Source organism: Diplotaxodon limnothrissa, linkage group LG23 (genome assembly GCF_057381915.1).
Source record: "Diplotaxodon limnothrissa isolate DT_005_m linkage group LG23, D_limnothrissa_male_GT1.1, whole genome shotgun sequence".
Classification (NCBI taxonomy): Eukaryota; Metazoa; Chordata; class Actinopteri; order Cichliformes; family Cichlidae; genus Diplotaxodon; species Diplotaxodon limnothrissa.
This window is the reverse complement of record NC_140617.1, coordinates 31,344,167-31,370,468: the sequence shown is the minus strand read 5'-3', so window position 1 is coordinate 31,370,468 and position 26,302 is coordinate 31,344,167. Positions and strand designations below refer to the sequence as shown.

The window sequence follows — 26,302 nt, the reverse complement described above, 5'->3', positions numbered from 1 at the left end:
TTGTAAATATTCCCCCTTACTCGTGTATATAAAAACTTGCATCACAAACTATTCTGCGTCCGTGTGTGTTTCTGCCACGTAATCCATCTGTGTAATCCAGCTAACCTAACAGAATACTCCGACCATTTTTGATGGATTCGGCAGAACACACAGGTCCCGCGTCCGGTGATTTACTCCAGAAACACGAGGAGTCTTTGTCTAGTTTGTCTCGGCAGTTGGCGGCGTCCGAGCAATGGGCAGGCCGAGTTAATGAGACCCTGTCGGCCATTCAAGAGACTTTGGCTCGGCTAGTTCCTCCTACTGCTCCCGTTGTTCCTGCTCCCCCGCCCGTACCGTCTGCCTCACTGAGTGTGGGCTCTGTTCGTGACCCCGCTCCCCCGGCTCTGGTGCCTTTTACGGGAGAGTTGGGCCGTTGCGGGGGTTTTTTGATTCAGGTTTCTCTGCTTTTTCAGCGTTATCCCCAAGCGTTTTCCAATGATGCTGTTAAGATTTCTCATGTTATCGGTGCCCTTCGTGATCGTGCTTTGGACTGGGCCGAGGCTTATCTCGCTTTGCATCCCATGGAGACTGTCACGTATGAGCAGTTTGTTCAGGATTTTAAGGCGGTTTTTCACCACCCCCTGCGCTCGGACGAGGCCGCGCGGCAACTGCACGGGCTCCGCCAAGGGGGCCGGTCGGTGGCGGAGTTTTCTATTGATTTCCGGGTTAAAGCCGCGGAGACGGGGTGGGGTGAGGACGCGTTGCGCGGGGCTTTCGTCATTGGATTGGACGATCGCATGAAGGATGAGCTCGCCACTCGTGACGAACCGGAGAGTTTCGAGGCTCTAGTTAATCTGGCTATTCGTATCGATAATCGCCTTCGCGAGCGTGAGAGGGAGAGGGGTGGCCGGGTCTGTGCTGGAAGTGCTGAGCGCGCCGCGGTGCGCACAATATTCCGTCCTCCTCCTCCCGGTCCGGCCCGCGCACGGTCTCCTCCGGCGTCTGCCGCTGAGGAGCCTATGCAGTTGGGTCGTACACGGCTGACGCTGGAGGAGCGTCGGAGGCGGTTTGAGGGACGGTTGTGTTTGTATTGTGGCCAGTCGGGCCATTTTGTGTCCACCTGCCCGTTGCGGTCAAAAGGCGGTGCCCACCAGTAACTGTGGGGGTACTGGTGGGTGGCACTTCCTCTCTTTCCCAAATTCCCCGCATGCAACTTCCTGCTGTCGTTAATGCCGCGTCTGGCGCTTTCTCTACTAACGCGCTTTTGGATTCTGGCGCTGAGCAGAATTTTATTGACGGCGGTCTCACGAGGCGCCTCGGGATTAAGACTATACCCTTGCGGGTTCCCGTCTCTGTTGTGGCTCTCACCGGTCAGTTGCTGCCCTCCGTCACTCATGAGACTGAACCGGTTTCATTGATTATTTCTGGTAATCATCGTGAGGTTCTTCGTTTTTTTGTTTTTTCCTCCCCGGAGTCTCCCATCGTTTTAGGTTATCCGTGGTTCGAGCGTCATAATCCTCATATCAATTGGTCCTCCCGTCGCATTGAGAGTTGGAGTAGCCACTGCTTGTCTCACTGTTTACAGTCTGCTCTTCCGCCTTCGCCTGTCTGCTCGTCTAAGCTGGCGCCCGAGGAGGTGGATCTTTCGTCTGTACCCGAACAATATCATGATCTGGGGGCGGTTTTCAGTAAACGCTGTGCGCTCTCGCTTCCCCCCCATCGCCCTTATGATTGTGGCATTGAACTGTTACCTGGAGCTCCTTTGCCCACCAGCCGGCTGTATAACCTCTCTGGTCCAGAGAAGGCAGCCATGGAGAGGTATATTACGGAGTCACTGGAGGCGGGCCTGATTCGTCCATCGTCTTCGCCGTTGGCGGCGGGTTTTTTCTTTGTGGATAAGAAGGATGGATCTCTCCGACCCTGCATTGATTTTCGGGGTCTTAATGACATTACTGTGAAGAACTAATATCCTCTTCCCCTGATCTCTTCTGCTTTTGAACCTTTACAGGACGCGGTCATTTTTACGAAGCTGGACCTTCGCAATGCGTACCATCTGGTGCGCATGCGCCAGGGAGATGAGTGGAAGTCGGCCTTTAACACTCACCGTGGTCATTACGAATACTTGGTAATGCCTTTTGGTCTGACGAATGCGCCGGCAGTGTTTCAGGCGTTGATTAATGATGTGCTTCGGGACTTTTTGAATCGGTGTGTGTTCGTTTATTTGGATGACATCCTTGTTTTTTCGTGGTCGTTTGAGGACCATGTTCAGCAGGTGCGCAGCGTTTTGCAGCGCCTCCTGGAAAACAAACTTTTTGTGAAAGCGGAGAAGTGTGAGTTTCATGCTCATTCTGTGTCGTTCCTGGGCTATGTCTTTGCTAAGGGGCGGGTGGGGCCGGATCCTGGCAAAATCAGGGCGATTGCTGATTGGCCGACTCCTTCCTCGCGCAAACACCTGCAGAGGTTTTTGGGGTTTGCTAATTTTTATCGCCGATTTATTAAGAACTTCAGTCAGATCACCCTTCCGCTCACCCGGCTTACGTCCTCGGCTCGAGTTTTCTGTTGGTCTCCTGAGGCCGAGCAGGCGTTTGCTCGGTTGAAGGAGTTGTTTTGTTCCGCGCCCGTTCTCGCCCACCCGGATGGTGCCAGACAGTTTGTGGTGGAGGTGGATGCTTCTGATGTGGGTGCGGGGGCGGTGTTGTCGCAGCGCTCGTCCGATGATGGCCGTCTCCATCCGTGCGCATTTTTTTCGCGGCGGTTTTCTCCGGCTGAGCGGAACTATGACGTGGGTAATCGTGAGCTGCTGGCGGTTAAGCTGGCTTTGGAGGAGTGGCGTCACTGGTTGGAGGGGGCGGAACAGCCGTTTGTGGTTTGGACGGACCATAGGAACCTCTCTTATATTCGGAGTGCGAAGCGGCTTAACTCCAGGCAGGCCAGGTGGCAGCTGTTTTTTTTTTTAGCCGGTTCCATTTTACGATCTCGTTTCGCCCAGGTTCTCGCAATGTTAAGCCGGACGCTTTGTCCCGTCAGTTTTCCCCCGCGTCTGAGTCTACGGGGGTGGTTCCGATCATCCCCTCGTCTTGCGTGGTGGGGGCCGTGACATGGGAGATCGAGAGCTTGGTGCCCCAGGCACAGCGGCAGGATCCGGACCCGGGTTCGGGCCCGCAGGGTAAACTGTTTGTTCCGGCGGCCGTGCGCGCGCGTGTCTTGCACTGGGCGCACGCGTCTCGTTTTGCTTGTCATCCTGGCGTGCGTCGTACGGTTTCCCTGCTACGGCGCTCCTTTTGGTGGCCCGCTTTGGCGAGGGATGCCCGCGAGTATGTGCTGGCCTGTGACACTTGTGCGCGCAATAAGAGCCGTCACCTGGCCCCTCCCGGGTTGCTGCATCCCCTGCCTGTCCCTGGTCGACCTTGGTCGCATATTGCAGTTGACTTTGTTACCGGGTTGCCGCGTTCCGCTGGTCACTCGGTGATCCTCACCATTGTGGACAGGTTCTCCAAGGCGGCGCATTTTGTCCCTCTGTCTAAACTTCCTTCTGCCCTGGAGACTGCTCGCGTGCTCGTGGATCATGTTTTTCGGTTACATGGACTTCCTTTGGACATTGTGTCGGACCGGGGGCCTCAGTTTGTTTCTCGGGTGTGGAAGGCTTTTTGTACCGCGTTAGGAGTGGGGGTGAGCCTTTCCTCGGGCTATCACCCACAGTCTAATGGACAGACTGAAAGGGCCAATCAGCAGCTGGAGTCCGCCTTGCGCTGTGTGGCCTCCTCTGACCCCGCTTCCTGGAGTGGTCATCTTGCTTGGATTGAGTATGCTTATAACTCGCTCACCTCGGCAGCTACGGGGTTTTCTCCGTTTGAGGTCTGTCTGGGATATCAGCCGCCGTTGTTTCCTTCTCAGGAGGCGGAGATTGCGGTTCCGGCCGTGCGGGATCATCTACGTCGCAGTCGGAGGATTTGGCGCCGGACCAAGGCGGCGCTGCTCCGGACCGTGTCTCAGACTCGCCGGGCTGCTGATCGGAGGAGAACGCCTGCGCCTCAATACACCGTGGGCCAACAGGTTTGGCTGTCCTCTGCGAATGTTCCTTTGAAGTGCGTGGCCAGGAAGCTTGCCCCTCGCTTCCTGGGTCCTTTCACCATCCAACGCATCATCAATCCTGTTTCTGTGAGGCTGCAATTACCGGCTTCTATGAGGATTCATCCTACGTTCCATGTTTCTCAACTGCAGCCAGTCTCTCACAGCCCGCTGTGCCCACCCGTGGAACCTCCTCCGCCCGCCCGGGTGGTGGACGGGGGTCCTGTCTATTCAGTCCGGCGGCTGCTGGATGTGCGCCGTCGTGGCCGAGGTTTCCAGTTTCTGGTGGACTGGGAGGGGTATGGCCCGGAGGAGCGCTCCTGGGTCTCGAGGGCCTTCATTGTGGACCCAGCGCTTATTGTGGATTTTTACAGGAGGCATCCTGACAAGCCTGGAGGACCGCCGGATGGCGTTCCTTGAGGGGGGGATACTGTTAGGAGGTGGTGGGTAGGTGTACTGTTGTTGTTTGGGTTTTGTTTTCCTTTTGGTTATAGGTAGGCGAGGCGGGGCTTGATGGCATTCCAACACACCTGCGACGCATCGGACGTCATCAGTGAGCGCTTTTAGGGAGCAGAGTCACGGACGTCTAGTGTCGGAGTATTATCGCTGTCACAAGTGGTAACGAGTTAGCACAGGCTGCATCTGTTGATTTTACGCTGTGGAGCTGTATGTTTTAAAGGATCCACGTTTCGCCTACTTTTCTTTGTCTTAGCCTGTTCCATTGCCTGCCCGCCTACCTAGGATTTTGTGTTGGCTATTCTGGATCCGCGACGGAGTGCTACGTACCATCAGGCGGCGATCACCGCAGCGGCTGTGGTTTGGGGTGGTCAAGTAAGCTCTCCAACTCTCTCCGTCCACTTGTGTTTAACGTTCGGCTATCAACGGTATGCCATAAACCCTGTTTTGTTCCCTGTTGTCAGGTAGCTCCGGTGCGTCTGCTACCTACCTGTATGCTTCGGCTCCATCTCATCGCCTCGGTGTTTTCCTGCTGGCACATTTTTATTTATCACTGTATATAGCCCTTTCCCTTGTAAATATTCCCCCTTACTCGTGTATATAAAAACTTGCATCACAAACTATTCTGCGTCCGTGTGTGTTTCTGCCACGTAATCCATCTGTGTAATCCAGCTAACCTAACAGAGTAATGTTTCATGGCAGACATTTAAGGAACCAGCTGTGAACTTGTGTAAAAACTGTATGTGCTCTGCATGTGACAGTGCATGATATGTGGTTGACTTTACTTCCTGCTTCTGATTAGGAGTGTCTTCGGATGCATACCAGAGTTACCAGAGTACCAGAGTTTATGGTTTGAAGGCAGAAACACTCAGTCTATATATACCACTTGAAACTTTGGGTATTAATCAGATTAAAACAAAAGCGTAGATTTTTTAAATTCATTTCTTTACAGGAAAAACAGGATGAGAATGAATCATTATAATCTTTTTTTTAAATCTAACAGATATGGAGAAAATATTATAGTTTTTACTTTCACAAAATGATTAATATTACATTTCTATTCCCAAAAGAATCACAATAAGTACAATAGCTCATTAGTCATTCATGTAGTCAGAAAGTCAGTGGATAGCTGATATGATACAGACAGATAACCATTACTGTTATCATAGGTAAGTTTCTCAAGAGTTAATTCAAGTCATGGATGTGCAACAGAAGAACATCACAGTGAGTGCATGACAAAAAACAAACAAACATTCAAATCAATACACACAATCATAAAAATCTCCAAAAATTTGTTTTGTACTACGACTTAACCTGACTACAGCTTCTGTGACACCTCTGTCTTAGAGGACAGTTTACTCATGTGTCATGCACACAAATACAGTGACAATAATCCTCAGAACAATGATCATCTCTCTCTCCCTGAGTTTGCTATACCTGTATATGGCTCTTAACCCACATCCCTGCAGAAGTTGTACATCTTTACAGATCTGGTCACAAATCTACATTTTTAGTATTTTAAAATGATGCATTAATATCCCAGCGCAGATATATTTTTCAACAATTTTTACTGTAACACAAAAACAGTGGGAACCTAATTTTAGTAGCATGTTAATAAATATTTGGTAAACTAATGAGGAATAATGGCAGGATGATCGTGTATATAGAATTGAACTAAAATTCACTACAATGTGCACATTCCTGCTAATGAACTGACATGCTAACAGGAACAGTGCTGTTGTTTTACATCATTCTGACACAGCACTGGAGCTGCAGCACACAGGAGCAGTGTTGGTCAAGTTACTTGAAAAATGTAATCAGTAACTAATTACGGATTACTTCCCCAAAAAAGTAATCCCATTACTTTACTGATTACTTATTTTCAAAAGTAATTAATTACTTAGTTACTTAGTTACTTTTAAAAAACACGATTTACAACCTGAATAGGTGATAAAGTATGGAAAGCAATAGATCTTTCAGTCCAATTCTACTTTTTCTGCATAATCCATCATACAAAATGTAATCAAATGGAAAAGTCTCTTTTTAAAAACTTGGTATATTAGTTTTAACCTTTTAACTTTATGCATCAAGCAAAATTTTAATTATATGCAACATTCTCTGACTGGAAGAAATTTGTTTAACATTTAAACCTATTTTCTACACATTCCAGCACATAAAATAAAATATATTTTTGTTTACACTCACTCCTTCAAATAGATGCAAGTAAAACACGGCAGAAAATAAATAAAATCAAAGACTTGCGGTCCTGTTGCTATATTTTCACCTGTATAGCAGGAGTGGCGTAGGCGGAGGTTTGCCCTGGTGCAGGTGTGCCGCAGGCGGTCAGTTGAAGAATCCGTGAGTTTCTCTGTGAGTTTCCCATTATGTCGTAGCGCACTCGGTGCTTGCTTAGAAGTTTGGGGGGGGGGGGGGGGGGTGTTTCGCTGTAAAAAGAAGTTTTGTTCCCACACACAACGGACACTAATATTTTTGTCACTTTTTATGGAATCAAACTCAAAATAAGGTCAGTACTTCCACGCTTTAAACGCTGCACGCTCATACTCTCTCCTGCACTCAATATATTATCCATTGTTGATCTGCACACAGCTGTTTTCACGAATGTTGCACTCGCTTACGTCACTGTCATGAGACATTCTCGCAAAAAAATCACGGTTTTAGTAACGCAGTAACGCAGCATTCCTACGGGAAAGTAACGGTGATCTAATTACCGTTTTTGCAATTGTAATCCCTTACGTAAAGTAAGGGATTACTATTGCAAAAAAGTACCTGAAAAAAGTAATCGATTACAGTAACGCGTTACAAGTAACAAGTAACGCGTTACTGCCCATCTCTGCACAGGAGTAACCTACAGAAATAAGTAATGCTGACTGATATTACCAGCTAGTTTGGTATTATTTTCAAGCCTTTACTTTCTGACATGCTGCTATGTTATTCCTGGTGTAAACTTGGACATTTTAACTACAAGGATTGACTTTTGTAGTCAACCTCAAGTGGACATTTGAGGAACTGCAGTTTTTGGCACCTCTGTCATTTTTCAGCCCTGGAGATGACTGCTTATGATGCCACATGACACAAAATGCTTCTATTAAGCACCATTTGAGGCAACAGCTTTGGTGTTAGAATCCCTAACAGCTTTAAATCTAAACACAATGTGATGTGTGTGCTCAGACCATACTCTTTGCAGTTTGCTTGGCACAGGTTGTATTTTATGGTTGATTGACGTTGTAGGTGTAATTTGCTAGGTACACTGGGTGGTATTGTCTGTGCTGAGACATTGTGCCCATATATATCAAACATGCTCTAACACAGCTCTTGTTAGTGTACCCATTGTAAGTGACATGACATCTGGTGAAGAATCTCAGCATAACTCTGCTAAATCCCAAACTGAGCAGAGGCATAATCAGCGAGAGTAAAAACACTTATGAAAGCTTGTAGGCTTTTAAATATTGACCAAAATGTGAGGGTGCTGATTCTGCTATTTAAATTATTAACAAGTCTTCAGGATCTCAGGTAAACAAGGTGTGATGGTCTGTGCGGTATAACTCAAAGATCAAAGAGCAGTTTTTACAGAAGTGATGAGTTGTGTTTTTGGTATCCACACTCTTTACTTCGAGTCTCTGCATTCCCTTCTAACTGTCCTTCAGGTCTCCTCTGGTGGAGTTACACCAGCTTCAGATATTCATCAGTTGTCCTCTAGTGTGATTTAGTCAAGCAGTTCTTAGTCTTTATGCCAAACGGATGGCTGCGTACTCTGAGGTCTCTTCCACCTCCATCCGTGGCCGATTAACCCGCTGAGGCAGCTCGTGGTTAAGAGCAGCATACACAACAGAGCCGCTCTCCTCCTCCACGGTGTTCCTCTGTCTCTCTCTGCCCACATGACTCGGCCCATAAGCCTGCTCATTATCTCTTGATAATCTAAACTCATTGGGCTGCCTTGGTGGAGTTTTCCTCTTGGTAGATCTCCGAGATGGTGCAGCATAGGGGCTTCCTCTCTGTGAGGGCTCCAAGCTGGGTTGAGGAAGAGGTCGCTCCACCATGGGGATCTGCATGTACTGGAAACATCCAAAAATGTTCGAGTTAAAATTATTGATGGAAAAAATGTGATAAGCTTGAAATATTTTATATCTTACCTGATTTTCAGCTTGACTGTCTTTCTTTGGCTTCCCTGCAGGATGGACAGTTTACATGTTTAGTATTCAGTACATCTGGTGATGTTTTATTTTGAAAAGGCGAGAGAACAGCTCACCTTTACAGCCTCGCATTGATATGACAGATATGATTATGACTATGATGACGAATGTGGCGATCCCAGCAGCAGAGTACACGTACGGCAACAAGGTTTCTGTATTGTCAGGAGCAGTCGTGCTGACTGCAAGAAAAACAGGTTTCAGTCAGTTTGGATTCAATAAAGCTACAACAACACACATTATATAAAACCTTTCTTACCTGTGAGATTATTCTGTGTAATAGTGGTAATTTCAGCATGATCTGTAAAAAAAAAAACAACAGAGAAGCTGTCTGAGGTCTGAACAACACAAAAATATCATGAGATTCAGAAAAAGTCCACTGTTCAGTGTGAGTGAAGGTTTCTTAGAGAATTATAATTGGTGAAAAATCCACACTCACCATAGACATTGACAGTGATGGCATGACCCATACTCCCTCCACCTTGACACTGATACTGACCAGAGTCATGTCTGAGAATGTTCTGGAAGATCAAATAGAAGATCCATACTGATTTGTTTAAAGGTTTCAAATCTGTTTTAATGTGACTGTCTCCGCTGACATTGACGGGGACAATAGCTTCCTCAACTTTATACCAGGTGACTGTTGTTGGTGAATCATTGCAAAAAAATACTGGGCAATTAATCCAAAGTTGTTGTCCAGCTGATGCATTATAAACTGTGTTGCGACGTACTCTAATTTCTGTAGAACAGTCAGAGTCACCTGCAGAAGAGAAATTATACCAAACACATAAAGAAGAACAATTAGAAATTAAGAAATGTTTGATGTTAATTTTAATTTAATTGAGAACATAAAGCAATATATTACACAAGAGACTGATCAAAGGTGTTTAGACAATACATTTATATAAAGACTGTTTAATTGAAGACTAATAAATATATAAACATATCCATCATATTGCAACAATAAGATCAAAGAAGTAAACATGAGGTATGACAAACAGTAAGAATGAAAAAAAAAAGATTAAAAAGAAAAATCACTCAGTGACATTTATTTGATAATGAGTGGAAAAGTAATTTGCATGAACTCCAGCAGTTCAGCAAACTGTGAGTGAACCCGTCCTAACACAAAGGGAAACCTAAAGCCACGTGTATTAATTTAATGTATACCTTTTACTGTCAGATATTCCACTGCTCTTAAATACTGAGCTCACAGTCTCACTACAAGATCCACCAGCATGTGTCCCGGAGCTGTTTATCATATGACAGAAAAACTGGAAGTTTAAACTTCTGAGTTTTCAGGACAGCACCTATCATAACTGTCCTGTAGAAAACCTTTAAGAGATGATTTTGCTTTTCATGTTTTACCAAAGAATATTATGTTAAGAGGGAGAATTTGAACCCAGAAGCTTCAGAGCAGTTTAAGAATGCCTGTGAATTTTTTTGAATTAATTATTAGACATTTTTACCGAGACAAGAATTTGATAATAATAGTTATGCTTTAAGTGAAGTCCATATAAACCTGTAATTGCAATTTATAAAAACATTACTTTTAGCTGCTGCTGTCCCACAATGTTTCTGTCGTTTAACATTCAACATAAAAAAATCTTTTAGCAGGCGTGTGTTTAGGCAGAGTCCAGCATTATGGCAGACAAATATTTAGGTCCCACCTTCATGATTACTATTAATATTAGCACTGACAACTGTATCACCTTTAGACCACATTTAAAGACACCTTGTAGTAGACCAGAGTGACTATAGCAAGTAATCTGTAGAAAAAGGTGTTTTAATAAGCATTACTGTGAGGGGATATTTAGATTGTCAATTTTTTTAAATATGTGATTAAGACCATTGATACTTTTTAAACATTTTTTGAAACAGAAATTTTACAGGGATGTGAGGCTTCATTGGGCCCAGACGAGTATTGCATCATCGCAACAGGTGACCATGTCTGTGTTATCATTGTTTCTCCTCTTGTGTATTTACTACAGTATGTTTGTGATCATTGTCATGAGGGAAAATCCCTCTCTGAGCAATATTCTTGTGAACAGGAGTCTCTTAGTATTTTTATAAGAAATACTGCCACGTAAACAAATGTATTTAATTATCTACACCACACCCTTTATTCTTACGAAGCCTGATATCTGCCCATTCTGACGCCTCACACTGTGCGGTGTCTGTAGCGGGCCTGACCAGATCCACGTAAAACACAACAGATTTAATCTGAGCCACGGAAATATTTTGATTTCATTTAACTAAAGATTTTGAAGCCATTCATCAGCATTCTTTTTATCAGCGTTGGGCGAAGCTATTTTGTGTTTTATGAGCAGTTTATTTGTCACTTCATGTCTCGCCCACTCCAGTCTTTTTGTTGTGTGTCTTTCTGTTTGTCTAGACCATTGTTGACCTTTGGTTTTGGACAACATTGCTCTTCCTACTCCATTAAAACCACTGCTGTACATCTTGTGTCCTCTCTAGGAAGTTGCACAGTTTCATTTCTTACTTGTGTGGTCAATTCCTTTTGACACAGACCCACAAACACAGCCTCTCCCAGTCCACACAGTCTTTTTAACCTTATTCATAACTAAAAATTACAGCAGCTCTATTATGTCTGATTCACTGATGTTATACTTTTTGCTTCCTAATTTTCAACTGTGTTTCTTTTTAATGACGGCACACACAAGATTAAATACCTGACACTTCACTTTTAATATTTTAGTTATATTAAAGGAGTGCGCTCATTTGCGTATGTCACTATACTGGCTGTGAATAAAGTCACGTGCATCTTACGTTTCCCATGAGAAATTAAAAACAGGAAATTACACGGAGCTAGTATCTCCCCTGATCCAAACCATCACACACATAAAAAAGCACAAGGAACATAAAGTAGGCGATTAATTGAGCTCTGAGAATTTCTTTTTAATATATATGATCTTTTCCTCCTGTGCAAATTATTTCCATCAAGCTCCCACACGTAAGAAACCCTGCTGCTCTGGGAGAACAGAAGCAAACGTTTTAGCATCTGAAACAGAAAGCTCTGCAGATGTTTAAAGGCAGGCTGTGCCATTTATGGCAGAATCTGCCTTCGATATCTGATACCACTGATAGTTTGAGTTTGAGATTTTGAGATCTAACTGAATTCTGCCTCTGATCTTTTTTTAAAGCTGCACGACTGGCAGCCACTTTTCACTCAAAAGTTACATCATATGTGGATGTGGCACTTTCCGGGTCACAACCTTTAAAAATATCAGGCCAACAGCTTTTATCAGATCATTTCCAGTACGATCGCAAACACTTTACTTCTCAGCCTGACTGCCTGAGAAGAGAAGAAAGCAAATATTCCACAAATACTGAGACGGCACAACACGATCTGTACAAAAACATCAACTTACTCTGAGCATTTAAGGTGAGGAGCAGCCCAACCAAGATGGACACATGGAGGATGGTCCAGCATCGATTAGCCCTCATGATGCTGAGAAAAGCTCCCGTCATTGTCCAGTAACAGCCAGCCCAAGGCAGTAATGTTCCTCCAAGCGCATTATTATGTGATAAACCCAAAAGAGAAACACTGATATGAAACTTGCTCCTTCCTCTTTCTGCTCACTCCTTTCCCCTTATCTCTGTCTCTCTCCCACCCTCTGTGTGATTGAAGCTGGGGTGTGTACACCAGTGGGTGGTCTTGCTTCTGCAAATCTTGCAAGTCAAATTCAGTGAAATATCTCAAAAACAGGGGGTTCCCACATGAGCCCTCTCTCGCGCACACTTTTCATTTCAGAGTCTTGTTTCGCTCTGTGAACCTGTGCACCTTCATCATCACTTCTGGGTAGAGTGTGTGGTTTACCTTCTTTAAGCTGACTTCCTTTCCCCTCTCCTTTCCTTTTAAGTTGCCGTCTGCCTCTCCTGCAAACTTGTGCGACCTTGTGCAGAGCACTGTGGTTTGAGCGGAGGGTGTACATTGCTCTGAAGAGGAGATGGGGACTTTGTGGCTTTAATGCCCACTCTGTTGACATGTGTGTGTGGTTGCTGTTTTGGTAAGACCATCAACCCGTGGACCCCTTATCTGTCAGTCAATCACCTTCAGTTGGGTTTTAATGGAGTCCTCTGGGAGGTTTCTGAAGATATAAATCACCCCAAAGATGTCAGGGTTGCTTTTTTATCTTTTGAATAGAAATATACTGTGGTTGGGAGCTTCACCTATACTTAAAAGTACACTGAGCTTTTTTTCTTTTGCCCATATCTCTCAGCTTTGGCCACCAGCATGTGGAAAAGTAGCTATCCACTTAAAAAAAATAATCTGGCTGTTTTATAAGTAAAAGTATAATTCTAATAGCCTACTTTGTAATGCTGCGTCCCAACTGGAAATAAATTTGCTTAATTTTTTCCAATTCTATATCTGGAAACTAGTCCTCATTTTGGTGGGGAATAACGTAAAACTACTTAATCAAAGGGGAATTTTCATGCTATTCGAGAAAATTAAAAAAATGGCACAGCGCTGTTCACCCGAGGAGGGAACTAATTTCTGAAACAACAGCGCTGTCAGCCGGCGGTACGGCTAAGTACAGGATGAAAACCATACGCAAGCGCCCACTCTTTACGTAATGACGTAACGAGGACGTTTCCGACGACCCGAAAATGGCGGAGTACCTGGCATCCATTTTCGGTACAGAGAAAGACAAGTAAGTTTTGAACAGTTTTCAGTCAGTTTTAAATATTATTCGTTCTTAAATTCGTATAAGATATCGCTTTTATGTAAAGTGTGCTTGCAGTGGTTCTATTTTGCCGGCGGTGGGGCTTATTTTGTACCCACAGCTCAGCTGCATGTCCCAGTCAAGCTAACCTTAGCAGGAGGAAGCTAACGTTAAGCTAACGCTTTGAATGAAACTCATGCCCTGGCTACTTTGCAGCCTTTGCGTGCTGTTAGTTTGCGCCAAAACATTCAGTTGTTTTAAATGTTTCCAGTTTGTGCGTGCACAACTGGAGTGTATGTTAAGTGTATGTTAAAGAAATTTTCAAAAAGAAGAAGAAACCGCTAACGCGTGGCCCGCTCAGTTAAGAAGCTGATTAGCAGAGTACCTGTCTGGCTTGTATTGTTCCGCCCCACCGGTGGAGTGCAGCAGAAAGCATCTTCCACTATGTGCCTGCTGAAGTCTTAAAAGTAGCTTTAAGTTAGCTATACGTTTATGTACTGATGTGATGATTTCCACAAGTAGGATCTTTGGTTTCGTACGGGTGAAACACAACAGTGGTTGAGATACCCAAGCAGAGCCAGAAACGTACATCCATTTGTACTGTGCGTATTAAGAGGCTAGAATCAATGTAATTTAATTCCCGGACAAACTTTGATCAAGTATCGCGTTAATGAAAGATCAGTAAGTAGGCCAGCCGTAGCTGTAATGTTCACACGGTCTACTATGCGACTGATGTCTTTCAGTACTAGTAGTGAGCCCCGCAGTGCTTCATTGCTTCAGTCTTATATGAAAAAGACGTGACTTGGTGGTAATGATGGTGAAAAAAAGTTGTTCCTATACACCAAACAAATGAGTAACATGTATTTATTGTTCTTCTTACACATTCATTGTATAAGACAAAGTAATCCGTTACAGGTACTATTAGTGTTGCTGTTTGATGATCTCTTATTTACAGGAATGCGTGACTTGTCCCAAATAATTAAAAAACAACAACTGAAAATTGTTTAGAAAACTGTATTTACAAACAACAATGTACACATATTGTAGATGCTGGTTTTGACATAAGCTGCTACACATAATATATATATAATTTCAACAGATTTATGGGTCATAAAGTATAATTCCCAAATTCATTATAGTTGTTGATAACCCTGGTAACCTAAGCAGTTTATATAGTAAGTTTAGTCCATATTGCATCATTATATTAAGATTATCATTTGTATACAATCAACCAATTTCACAGAGAGCTATGAGTTGATTAAAATGCTTTTAATAGTTAAAAGAAATGCAAAATATATGTTTTGGAAGTTTTTTGGTACCTTTTTTTTCTTCCCACATCTTTTCGAGTATGTATTAAATGTAAAACGCATAACACCTCTGCACCTGGTGTCTGCACTACTCTGACATTTCACATGTCCTAAATGAAGCAGACACAGACTTTCGTTTCCTGACTGGGTTTTGCCCTGACTTCCTCTGGGAGTGGATGAAGTTCCAACTTCTTGTATAACTATGACTCCCAAGGACCTGACGGTCATGGCCCTGATACTTTTGGATTTCATTCTGTAATGCACCCCTCCCTCCCATTTTAGACAGGCTATGTAAATCTGGTCTTTCTGTTTTGCAAGGAAGCGTCTGTGTTTTGTGGACTTAGCCAGACGTCAGGCCTGGTCTGGCAGCGACAGCACCTGCAGGACTAGAGCATCTACAACAAGTTATCGGGTTGTGAAGCGTAGTTAGTCTCATTTTCTAACTTTGTTGGCTTTATGGTCTTTAAAACCAGCCTCAGATGTTAACAAACCTTCAACCAAACCTTTGTATTTATCACAGTCATTTCATTCGTTATCTTACCAGTCGGAGTGTGCAGCATTGTGCTGTTTCTGTGCAGTGTTATGGGTGTGGTTGTGTTACTGTAGTGCAGCTACTGTTATTGTATGTTGCATCTGTAATAAAACAGTTATTGTCTATTGCTTATAAAGGTTATATCTCTACGCTCCGTATTAGGTTTTGTCTATAAACGGTTTAAGACCCATCACTGATGGTTCAGAACAAACAGGGTAGTTGCATTCTGCTTTTTCATTAGTTCTGTTAATATGTCAACATTCGTACACCTTAGCAACACCCAAGGTCAGATTCTAAATATGTGTGATAATGATTTTTCTTCTTTTTTCAGGGTCAATTGTTCCTTCTACTTTAAAATTGGAGCTTGCAGACATGGAGACCGCTGTTCGAGATTGCACAACAAACCAACCTTCAGCCAGGTGGGTATCCCAGCAAAGTACCTTTTTAAATTGATGACTTTATTGCATGAGGTCGACCACGAACCCTCAGCCCTGCAGTACACTGATAACCCAGTGTACCTCCTGACCCACTTAGGCTATGTTCACACTGCAGGCGAAAGCGCATCAAATCTGACTTTTTTGACCCTATGCGACCCATATCCGATCATGGTGTGACAGTGTTAACAGCACAAATCCGATATTTTCAAATCCGATCTGGGTCACTTTTGTATGTAGTACTGAATCCGATACATATCTGATGTTTTAGAAAGCGACTGCTGTTTGAATGGTCATGTCGCATTAAATCCGTCTTTTACGTCACTGACACAAGACAGACACCAATTATCAGTGCCCGAGAAGACATCGTGAACGCTTCCTGGCCATCCAGTGAAACTGCTGGGAAGACAACGTTGGAGAAACGTGAACATTTTATTTGTACTGTATAATCTGCAGATTCTGACAGACAACTATACTTTGAAGCACTGCTCCTCTCTAAAACAGCAATAAGGATAATTATCAGGCCATATGTAAATAACAAAATAACTTTATAACTTAAAGCAAAACTGGGAAACGTAAAGTCTGAAACAAGTGTTTATATTAAGGGCCATCAGTCGAACAACACTGTTTGGTCTGGGTCTAAACAGAGCGTGTTGTGTGTGACGTCTTCTTTTGCGCATGTAGGCCGCTTTGAGTGTTCACACTAGAGCGCGTTTGCTGTCACATTTTATTTGTAGTGTGAATAGCAGACAAAAAAAACGGATTTGATCAAAAAATCGGAATTGAACATTAAGACCTGCAGTTTGCCCTCTTGACTTAATGAGTTGCATGCCGTGGCCCTGAAGGATTTAGACACAAGAGCATAAAATTGCTCATATGCGCTCAAAGTCTTTGTGGTTTTAAAGTTATGTTAGGTTTGCATGGTGTGTGTAAAAAGTGAGGGTTTTTCTTGGCTCAAAATGAGCCTTTAGAAGTGGCTACGCTCATAAGCACAATTGGTCTGCATGCATAAAGCAATGAGTCTGTTACCCTAAAAAGTGTCTGTGAATTTTCCTGTTAAATGTATCCCATGCGTGAGTATATTTGATCTCTTTTACAAGAGAACTTGTCCTGGTTCTAGTGATTTTCATTCTGTGGGTGGGTGTAAATGTGAGAAAAGTGTTCTGGTCATTGTCCTGTTCATGTTATTCCAAACTCATGTGCTTTGTTTGTCTTTGCCTTAATGTGTCACTGACTTCTTGTTGATCATTTTCAGTGTGGGGTTTTTTTTTTTCATTTGTTTTTTTTTTTGTGTGTGTGGTATTCAGTAACCTGTGTTTTGAAATTGGGAAAAAGTTGGTGCTTTATGTTATGTGAAGTATGTGAAGTTGCGTGAGGTAGGTTAACTGAGGTTACTGTGAGTGTGGGCTAAAATGTAGAGAGTGGGGAAGACATGGCAAACTTGCCGCAAACACACGGCCAGCCTACATTCCAGTGTAGTTTTACATTGACCCTAATATGTCACACTTATCACATTTCTTTTTCTTTTAAATGTGCTAAAGCATGATATTACTGACAGGCTCAAACTGAAGTCTTTGTTACCAGAAAAGGTTGAAAACCTGACACTCCTGGCTCACCAGATGCACTTTTTCTTGTTTTCTCCACAGACCATCTTGATTCAGAACATCTACCGCAATCCTCAGAACAGTGCGCAGACAGCCGACGCTTCTCGCTGTAAGTGAAACTTTCATCAGCAACGTTTTCTTGCTCTGTTTCCTAAAAGCACTGGTCCAATATAAAAGCACATCCAAGGGACTGCTTCAGCCTTCTTCACTGGAGAACTTGTTCGGACCCCATTATCTCCCACGAACCCCAACACAGTTGATGTGTAATATCTAACCCTGTGGTTCCCAAACTAGGAAGGCACAGTTATGAGAGTAATGGTCCAGCAGTGCTGAATAAAATGACACATGGGTCTCTGAAGCAAAGCGTGGACAGTACAACTGCCAAAAAGACCACAAAATATACTGAGGCATATCTCAGTCTCTGCTTCACCACAGTGTGTAATGAAAATGGACCACTGTGTCGTATAATGCTATGCCTCTTTTCCACTAGCACCTGCTGAACTTGGTTTCAGCTGTTTTACATTAAAACTGAGGACCACCTTAACATAGACATAGACATCGACATCGTTTTAGTAACGCGGCTCGAAACTCCCATGACGTTGTTTGCACGTGACACAAAGCAAACCTCGAGCTCCCTACGGATTCTGTCATCAGCCATCTCAAACACAACAACGTCTGCCACTTAAAAAAAAAAAAGTACCTCCTAACAGGCACTACCACCTAATGGAAAACCATAAAAATATAGTCGAGTAAATTATTCCACATTAAAAAATAAATAAACATGGTTATACTCAAAATAATGTGCAGTATATTAAAATGGGTTTCAACAGGGAGAATAACAAAAGTCTGCACTTTGTTGTTCAGTCAAAACAAGTTCAAACTTTTTAAATTACGTAGGCAGTTTTTAAATTGCTGCCTTGGTGGAGGTTTGTGCTTCCTGAGTACTTGTTGCTTCTTATTTGTTATTTTTCTTTAGGTTCACATGCTTAAATTGTATTTCTGTATTGATCACTAAAAAGCTGTTTGGAGTTTGTGAGAAAAAAGTGTGTATAAGATTGCATGTGAGGGGTGGCCTTGAAAAATGTTTTTATCTACTGATGGAGGCCCTGCAGAAAAAGTTTGGGAACCACTCGCCTAATACAAACAAACAAAAAAGCATGAACACCTGCTTCTGATGCCTCTGCTTTCACGTAACTCAGAATGCAGTAAACAACCGTCTGACCAGTGACACTAAAGCAAACAGTGCTTACAAACTGTGCTGATTATGGAAGAAATGAGATCAGTAAATATGTCGAGCCCAGTCTGGCAGAGCTGAAGCAGACCCTCTCATGCAGGTAGGTTGGTAATGGAGTCATAGGCTGCCTGTGGATTGAGAATTAGCTTGTCTATTTGTCTTTGGGCTCTGTGTTCAAACTACACATCCAGCTAGCTTTGACAGGCCTGTATTTGGTTTAATGTTGATAGACTGTCTTTTAATACACAGCTACTCTGTACTTGATAAATTAAAAAAACAAATAGAAATTTGTAGTACTTGAAGTGGAGCTATTATGCTTTTTCTTATAGTCTGTTATATATGTACTTTTAAATGTTGTCCAAAGTTTCAGATAATGTGAACGTGTGAGCATATGGACAAGTAGTGCCTGTGTGCCTTCAGACTACTCTGAATGCTCAGATTCGGAGAGTTTTTTTATACTCTTGGTTCTGTATGATGTCATAGAGAGATGGGTATAGAAACGCCTCCCACCTGCTGCTCTCGTTATGAGAGGAAGCTGATCAGAACAGTTTGCTTAAAGAGAGGGCAACAGGAGCCAAATCAGATAGATGTAGAAAGATGGTGAAATGGGCTTTTGTGCCAAGGCATGAATCACGCAGAACTACCCTAGTAGGAACCAAAAATTAAAAATTTGGAGCTTCAAGTGAGCATAATGGGTACTTGTGGTTAGAGCTGGGCGATAGAATGATAACGATATGTATCGCGATATAACTTTTACTCGATAGAGAAATTAAGCTATCGCGATAGACCTCGCCGCTCTTGTCCTCTTAAAAAAAAAAAAAAAAAAAAAAAGGTCAGCCAATCTAAATTAAGTAGCGCAGAGCCGAACCAATCACAGCCGCAGCGTCACGTCGCGTGACTTGTTACGTACAGCACAAGTGCCAAGCCGCACGTGTGTTTGTTTGGGAAGCAGCCAGCGGGTAATGGAGCCAGCGCGTAATGGAGGAAGTGGAGAGTGTGCCGACTAGAAAAATCAACCGAGCGTGACCGAAGAGAAAACAGATGATGGTTCCAACGCCAGAGAGATTGTCGAACGGAAGAGCCATAGAAGTTCCGTAGTGTGAAGGTACTTCGGCTATTTCAAGTCTGACAAAAAACAGAGTAGCGTGCACTGTAAATTGTGCCGAAAGCAAGTCTGGAAATACAATAAACTGGTGCATGCGTCACACTGTGCGCCACGTTATTGTTTCGGTGAAATGAATTTCTACAATACTGTTAATTCTACTCTCTGCAGTGTTAGGAATCTAGCGCCACCTGCTGCTTTGGCATGTTCATAGCAGCGTTTTCCTTCATTTCTGCCTTTATGTGTGGACGGGATTCTTTTTTTAAAACGGAAACGGAAAATCTCCGTTTTCAAAAATACCCGTGTACGTGTGGACGTAGCCTCAGTCTCTGACTGGAAGCGCTAATTCGTCATTCGGCTTTTGTCAGACTAAAGTAACTGTTAAAACAGTTTGAAAAGCTAAGCTATACAACAAGGAGAGATTGAGAATTTCCTTTTAGTTCTCAGTTTATTTGATATTGACAAAAGTTAGTCAGTTTTGTCTGTTCTTCTGTAAAACAAACTAAGATTTATTTTTAGAATTAATATTTTGTTTCTAAGTGGAATTGACAATTTAGTAGTCTGTTTCGTTTGTTCTGTTTTGAAACTTAAACGCTTTAGCGGCTGCCTTTTGTGTAGTTTGCAATATTTGCCTTTATTTATCTGAAAAAGTCTCATGTTCCTTAAGTACATCTACCCTGTTGAACTTATTATGGGAAATAAATATTTAAATAAAAACAAGCTGCTGATTATTTCACATTTTACTTGTGAGCAACAGCACATTTAAATCTTACAAATATAGTTATTTGGCTTATATCGTGATAGATATCGTTATCGCCTGAAATGAAAAAAACATATCGTGATATGAAAAAATCTCATATCGCCCAGCTTTACTTGTGGTGGATTTAGAAGTAGAATGGGAGGCAGAGCCTTCAGCTTCCAGTTTGGAATCGTGTGACAGACAGTATCTCTACTTTCCTTTTTGATAAGTCATTTGGTTAGGGCTGGATCAGGTGACCCTGAATCCTTCCTGAGTTATACTGCAATAGGTCTAGGCTGCTGGGGGATTCCCATGATGCATTGAGTATTTCTTCTTCTTCTTTTTTCACTCCCTATGTGTTTATACACCTCTGCATTTAATTATTAGTTATTATTAATCTCTGGCTCTCTTCCACAGCGTGTCTTTGTCCCGTCTTCACTCGCTCATCCCCAACCGGTTGCAGCAGATTGCCGCCCCTCCCTGAGCCTGGTTCTGCCGGAGGTTTCTTCCTGTTAAAAGGGAGTTTTTCCTTCCCACTGTCGCCAAAGTGCTTGCTCATAGGGGGTCGTATGATTGTTGGGGTTATTTTCTGTTTTTTTTATTGTAGGGTCTTCACCTTACAATATAAAGCACTTTGAAGCAATCTGTTGTAATGATTGGGGGCTATATAAATAAAATTTAATTTTAATAATAGATCCACTTCAAAGAAAAATCCAAGTGAGGCTATAAATGTTTTAAAGAACAAGTTCAGATTATCCATTATTTTGAGGTGAATCTTTAATGAATGAATGAATCTTTAAGCAGAGTTTTCATCTAATGAATCAACTTAGAAACACTTTAAGAGACTAAACAGGTGTGATTGATGATCTGTTACCTCCAAAATTAAACTTTGAGTCAAGCAGTGTTCTTTTAGACCTTTATTAATATTACAGCCTTTTCATGATGAGCTAAAATATTCAAAAGCTACATTATACAGCGTGATTGTGCAGTCTTGCCTTCTTGTACCACAGATCTGCTATATTAAGGGGAAAAACAGCGGAGTGGTCTATTTTTTATTTTTTTATTTATTTTTTTGAGATTGTGCAAACGGGTGTAACCATCACATGATCAGCAGGAGCAATTTCACAACAGAAATTATCTAATAACATTGTTTTCCTCCCCAGCTCTGTATTCGGTTGGATTTATATCACAGCAGTTTACGTTTTGTATTTCAGACCATTTCCCTCTTGAACATTTACCTTCATAACCTTGAAAACTGCCCAGTCTGCTGATGCTTACACTGTAAGTTCTCCCTTCATCCGCAGGACCCTCCAGCACTGACTGCACTTAATTCATTATACCACACCTCCCCACATCAAATTTGGTCAAGTATAGAATTGTGTCCTCTGTACACACACACACACACACAGAGTTTTTGGGCCTCATGCTGTTTTGCATGTTTTCCAGGCCTAAACTCCAATTAGCCCAGTCAGTGTCATGCACTGATGTGCAAAGAGCAGCTTTTCTTTCACTTCCTTCATTTTCAAGATGTGATTAAACCAAAAAGCTATAATTAAAGTACTGTTTCTGGGTTTTCTACACTTAATGTTTTCATACTGAGTGCACAGTGATTGCTTCTGCATTACTGAAGCTGGCTTCTACTAGTGATGCCCCCGACTTAGTCAGGGGTTTGTCATTAAAATGCATATTTAATGTTAGGATCCCTGTGTACTCAGTGAACAGTTCTGTAAAGGTGGCAAAACACTGCAAGAAAAGTCATTTTAAAGTAAATCCACCAACCTGGAGAAGACTAAAGGGTTTTCTTGTTAAAGACAGTTTGTGTAGCATCTCCTTCAGAATCTTTACTTTATATTATTAACAGGGTTTAGCAAGATTTGATGTTGCTTAACATGGTCTGAGTTTTTAACCACCAGTGTCTGTCTAGCTTTGACATGACTGTCCCTTTTTGGGCGTTTTTTAGGTGCCGTCAGCGATGTGGAAATGCAGGAGCACTACGATGAGTTCTTTGAGGTGAGTGAACTTTTGTTTCTCCTTTGTGTCCCACGTGTGGCACTGTTGGACGTCATGAATGTGTTATCTGCATATTTCAGCCAAAAAGAGCAACTGGGGCAAGGTGTTATTGACAGTGTATTCATGAAGCAAGGATCTTTTATTGGTTTAGAGGGGCTGGTATTTGGCTAACTAATAACCCAATAAAAACTGATTGTGAGTTTATCATGTTCATAGGTTTTGAATATGAGATTTAAAAACAGTTTTTATAATATGTGTTGTAGAGATGATTGTTTGTAAAGGTTAATAATCCTTCTTAGTTGTTATATAACTTATTACTCACTGATTAAAAGCCACTCAGCATGACTCCACAATAATAGCATTACTTACTACTACATATTATTTACTACACAGTTTTTACATTACCGCCGCTTTGTACTTTGGTTAGTTTGTGTGGTAGGTTTTCCTGGTTATAAGAGGTGCAATATAAGAATAGAACTGGTTTGACAGGTTTCGATTGTGCCCCCCCCCCCAATATCCAACACAGGAGGTGTTCACAGAGATGGAGGAGAAGTATGGAGAAGTGGAGGAGATGAACGTCTGTGATAACTTAGGCGACCACCTCGTCGGCAATGTCTATGTTAAGGTCTGTTTTAGGATCTTGGTTTATTTAAACGGGGTTGAATTGTTATGATGAGCTTAAACCAGTAATTTCCTAAGTATGTGTGTGTCTTTTGGGTGTAGTTTCGTCACGAGGAGGATGCAGAGAAAGCCGTTATGGACCTTAACAACCGCTGGTTCAATGGCCAGCCCATCCACGCAGAACTCTCCCCAGTCACTGACTTCAGGGAAGCCTGCTGCCGTCAGTATGAAATGGGGTGAGTATTGTGAGAAAACGTGTTAGTGTTTAATGAAAGCATTTTACTGTATTTAATTAACCAGCTGACTAATAGACTATAGCAGCGGTCTCCAACCTTTTTAGTGCCACGGACCGGTTTATGCCCGACAATATTTTCACGGACTGGCCTTTACAACAAAATAAAATTAGTACCGGTACCGAAAGAAAGAAAATGTATTCATAACACATGTGAAAAGACCCAGGAAAACCAAGTAAACGATAACAAAATAACGCTCAAAACCGATAAAAACCCTGAACATTTCACACCTGAGCCTCAACTCTCGCGGCCCGGTACCAAACGACTCACAGACCGGTACCGGTCCGAGGCCCCGGGGTTGGGGACCGCTGGACTATAGGAAGGGAAAAAAAAGTTTTTTATCTAGAGCCAAACCACAACAACAGTTGCCCCAAGATGCTTCATATTGTAAGATAAAAACCCTATGATAATACAAGAAAACCTCTACAATTGGACAACCTCTATGAGTAAGCATTTGGTGAACGTGGGAGGGAAAACTCCCTTTTAACAGGAAGAAACCTCTGGCAGAACTGGAGGGGCGGGGCTGTAGTGAGTAAAAAAAGGAGTAGAGGTTAAACTTTCTTAAAACAAATACTGCATGTGCATTTAAGAGAATTTTGTCACTTTGTACTATGTGTAACATCGTATGCTCACAGTGTCACATTAGTTTGCTGTTAATGCTGGCACTATCGGCCTCTTTAATGCTTGAAAGGTTATATACAGGGGTGCACATAAGTGGTCTGCAGGTGCGCTGTCAAAATAAAAAACGCGCACTAGATAAGAAGTTGTCCACTAGAGTGGGATTTTCACGGCATATTCTGCACCACATCGCTGTGCGTTCATCATTTGTTTGAAGCCAGCTCACCTCCTGCAACCACTTTTCCAAGAATACGCACTCCTTTTGCGCTTTGGACTCCTGACATTTCTTTGGAGGTGGAGGAACACCAAAGTAATTGCTTAAAGGAGCCTGCTTCTTTGACTTCTTTAAGAGTTCTAAACAAATCTGTCCTCCTCCAGAAAATCTTATGTACGCAAACGCGTGTTGCAACTTCTTAGCTGGTGTGCGTCTTGTTTTATTTTGAAGGCGCATATACAAATACAGGCCAGGCCATTTACTTAGACAGTCTACAAGATAATGTAGACAGTGTCATCCTGCCGCTGATGGATAGATGACAGAGCCTCACTGTTCACCCTGGAGCCAATGCTTGTCTACCAATCAAGGATGCTAGCCTCAGGATGCAGCACTCGAAGCAACTGTAATGGGCCTGTCTCCCTGAGTGTAAAACAATCACATTTAACTAAAAGGACAGCATCAGCTGACACGATGATGGCACAGAGCAAAGGAGAAGCGTGCACATGTAGTTACACTCTGTCCTTGGTCAGTGATAGGGTCTTTGCGATCTTTTCCTTTACAAGTCCCTCTGTGATTTTTTTTTTTTTTTTTTTTCCATTGGATCAACGGGGTTGTTTGCTCTCCCTCAACTCTGGAGGCAGATAAAGATTAGGTGTTCTGCTTGGTGGGTTGGCAGGGCTCCTCAGAATGTGCGACTATGAGCCAACTTTTCCTCGTGGCACAGATCTACAAAATGCAAGGCCAGCAACGTTAACCCTTCACATCCTGTTTTCCTGTGTTACATACTGCCAAGCTAAGTCACATTGTTTCACACTCTAAACCGGTGACTGTTATTCATGCATTTATTACATCACATCTGGCTTTATCGTTCACTTGTTTATGCAGAAACTCTAGAATGGCGTACTCTCACATCACACAGTTGCTGATCCAGCTCCCTGATGAATCCAGGGTCCATTTTAAGATTCTGGGTTTGACTTCTAGAGCTTTTCATAGGCAAACATCAGCTTACATGAGCAAACTTTTAGATCCCTGAGTTCATGTGATCAGAGCCTGCTGGCTGAGTGTCTTGGGAACTCATCTTCTTTACGAAAACTAAAGGAGACAGTTTTGGGCTTCTGGAACACTCTCCTTCTGAGAGATCTGTGACTGGAACTTGATAATTTATATTCTGGTGTTTTGTTTGAAGCACTTTGTGATGTTTATGTAGAAAGGTGCAATAGAAATCAAACTTCACACACTTGCTTACTTACAGAGAGTGCACCCGAGGTGGCTTCTGCAACTTCATGCATCTGAAACCAATATCAAGGGAACTGAGGAGGGAGCTGTACGGCCGCCGCAGGAAAAGGTCCTGTAAAGCCCGAGAGCAAGACAACTGCTTTTGTGTATGGCTTTTAAATTTGAAAATAAATATCTTTTGCTCTCTTCTTTACCAGACACCGCTCACGCTCGCGCTCCCGGGAACGACGTTCCCGCTCCAGGGATCGACGGCGGGACCGCGAGAGGCGGAGGTCGAGGGATCGAGAACGCTCCGGAAGATTCTGAAAGTAGACGAGATGGACCCACCAAAATTCTCCCCCTAAAGCCCAACAGTGATGACAGTTATTTTGTTTTTTGTTTTTTTGTGAATTGTTGGAAGTGTTCTTTCTCTTATTCCCTTTTTTTTAAGACAAGCTTGTGCCGCTTTCTCAATAAAAAACAGATTTGTAACTGCATCTGCACCGCTTTTCTTCAAGACTCAATCCTATTCTAGGAAGGATTTTATTATGATTTATTATTACTCTGCTATATTTTTATACCAAAGCTGCTAACCAGAGACTAATTTTAAAGCTCCTTCGTAGTCTGTCAGACTGTAAACTTTCCTTCACACAGTCACTAACAGCGGACAACTGTTGCTGCATTTTTTTTCTGGTAAATGGCTGATGCAATGCTAACTAATCAGCCTGTTCTTTTACTAGTTCCCTTTTTTGACACTTCGCTTAAATTTGATGTGATAAATATTCTGGTAGTTTAAGAAGGGGAAAAAAACCCCTCTAAATTAAGTAAGAAAAAATTACCTCCAGATAGATCTCAAATCTAAACTTATTTTGTCATAGTATTGATTGAGCAATTAAGATGGTGGGTTAAGATCCACTTAAGATGGTTTAAGTTTAATGTGCATAGTCTGGAGTTATAAAGATACAAATACTACAATAAAGTAC

At 42.6% G+C, this 26,302-nt stretch overlaps 2 protein-coding genes across 2 annotated transcripts; one reads left to right on the top strand and one right to left on the bottom strand.

The window, feature by feature from the left end:
• Window positions 1–8,249: 8,249 nt before the first annotated feature.
• LOC146608517 (B- and T-lymphocyte attenuator-like) lies at window positions 8,250–12,200 on the bottom strand. Its single transcript, XM_085348763.1, has 6 exons — window positions 12,101–12,200; window positions 9,151–9,471; window positions 8,971–9,012; window positions 8,771–8,893; window positions 8,655–8,689; window positions 8,250–8,576 (listed from the first exon to the last, which is right to left on the bottom strand). The coding sequence occupies exons 1-6, from the start codon at window positions 12,198–12,200 to the stop codon at window positions 8,250–8,252; spliced, it is 948 nt and encodes a 315-aa protein (XP_085204889.1).
• Window positions 12,201–13,339: 1,139 nt separating this feature from the next.
• LOC146608516 (splicing factor U2AF 35 kDa subunit-like) lies at window positions 13,340–25,779 on the top strand. Its single transcript, XM_085347263.1, has 8 exons — window positions 13,340–13,384; window positions 15,567–15,654; window positions 17,316–17,382; window positions 22,309–22,358; window positions 22,885–22,983; window positions 23,082–23,215; window positions 25,357–25,449; window positions 25,538–25,779. Exons 1-8 carry the CDS (start codon window positions 13,341–13,343, stop codon window positions 25,644–25,646), a joined length of 684 nt encoding a protein of 227 aa, XP_085203389.1. The 5' UTR covers window position 13,340; the 3' UTR covers window positions 25,647–25,779.
• Window positions 25,780–26,302: the final 523 nt, after the last annotated feature.

Excerpts from the sequence above, each read along its gene's own strand:
- LOC146608517 (XM_085348763.1), bottom strand. The coding sequence starts at position 12,200 with ATGACGGGAGCTTTTCTCAGCATCATGAGGGCTAATCGATGCTGGACC. Across the intron at positions 8,690-8,770 it reads ATCAATGCGAGGCTGTAAAG|GGAAGCCAAAGAAAGACAGT; the intron begins GTGAGCTGTTCT and ends TCCATCCTGCAG. Across the intron at positions 8,577-8,654 it reads ACAGTCAAGCTGAAAATCAG|TACATGCAGATCCCCATGGT; the intron begins GTAAGATATAAA and ends GGATGTTTCCAG.
- LOC146608516 (XM_085347263.1), top strand. The coding sequence starts at position 13,341 with ATGGCGGAGTACCTGGCATCCATTTTCGGTACAGAGAAAGACAA. Across the intron at positions 23,216-25,356 it reads TGCCGTCAGTATGAAATGGG|AGAGTGCACCCGAGGTGGCT; the intron begins GTGAGTATTGTG and ends GCTTACTTACAG. Across the intron at positions 25,450-25,537 it reads TACGGCCGCCGCAGGAAAAG|ACACCGCTCACGCTCGCGCT; the intron begins GTCCTGTAAAGC and ends CTTCTTTACCAG.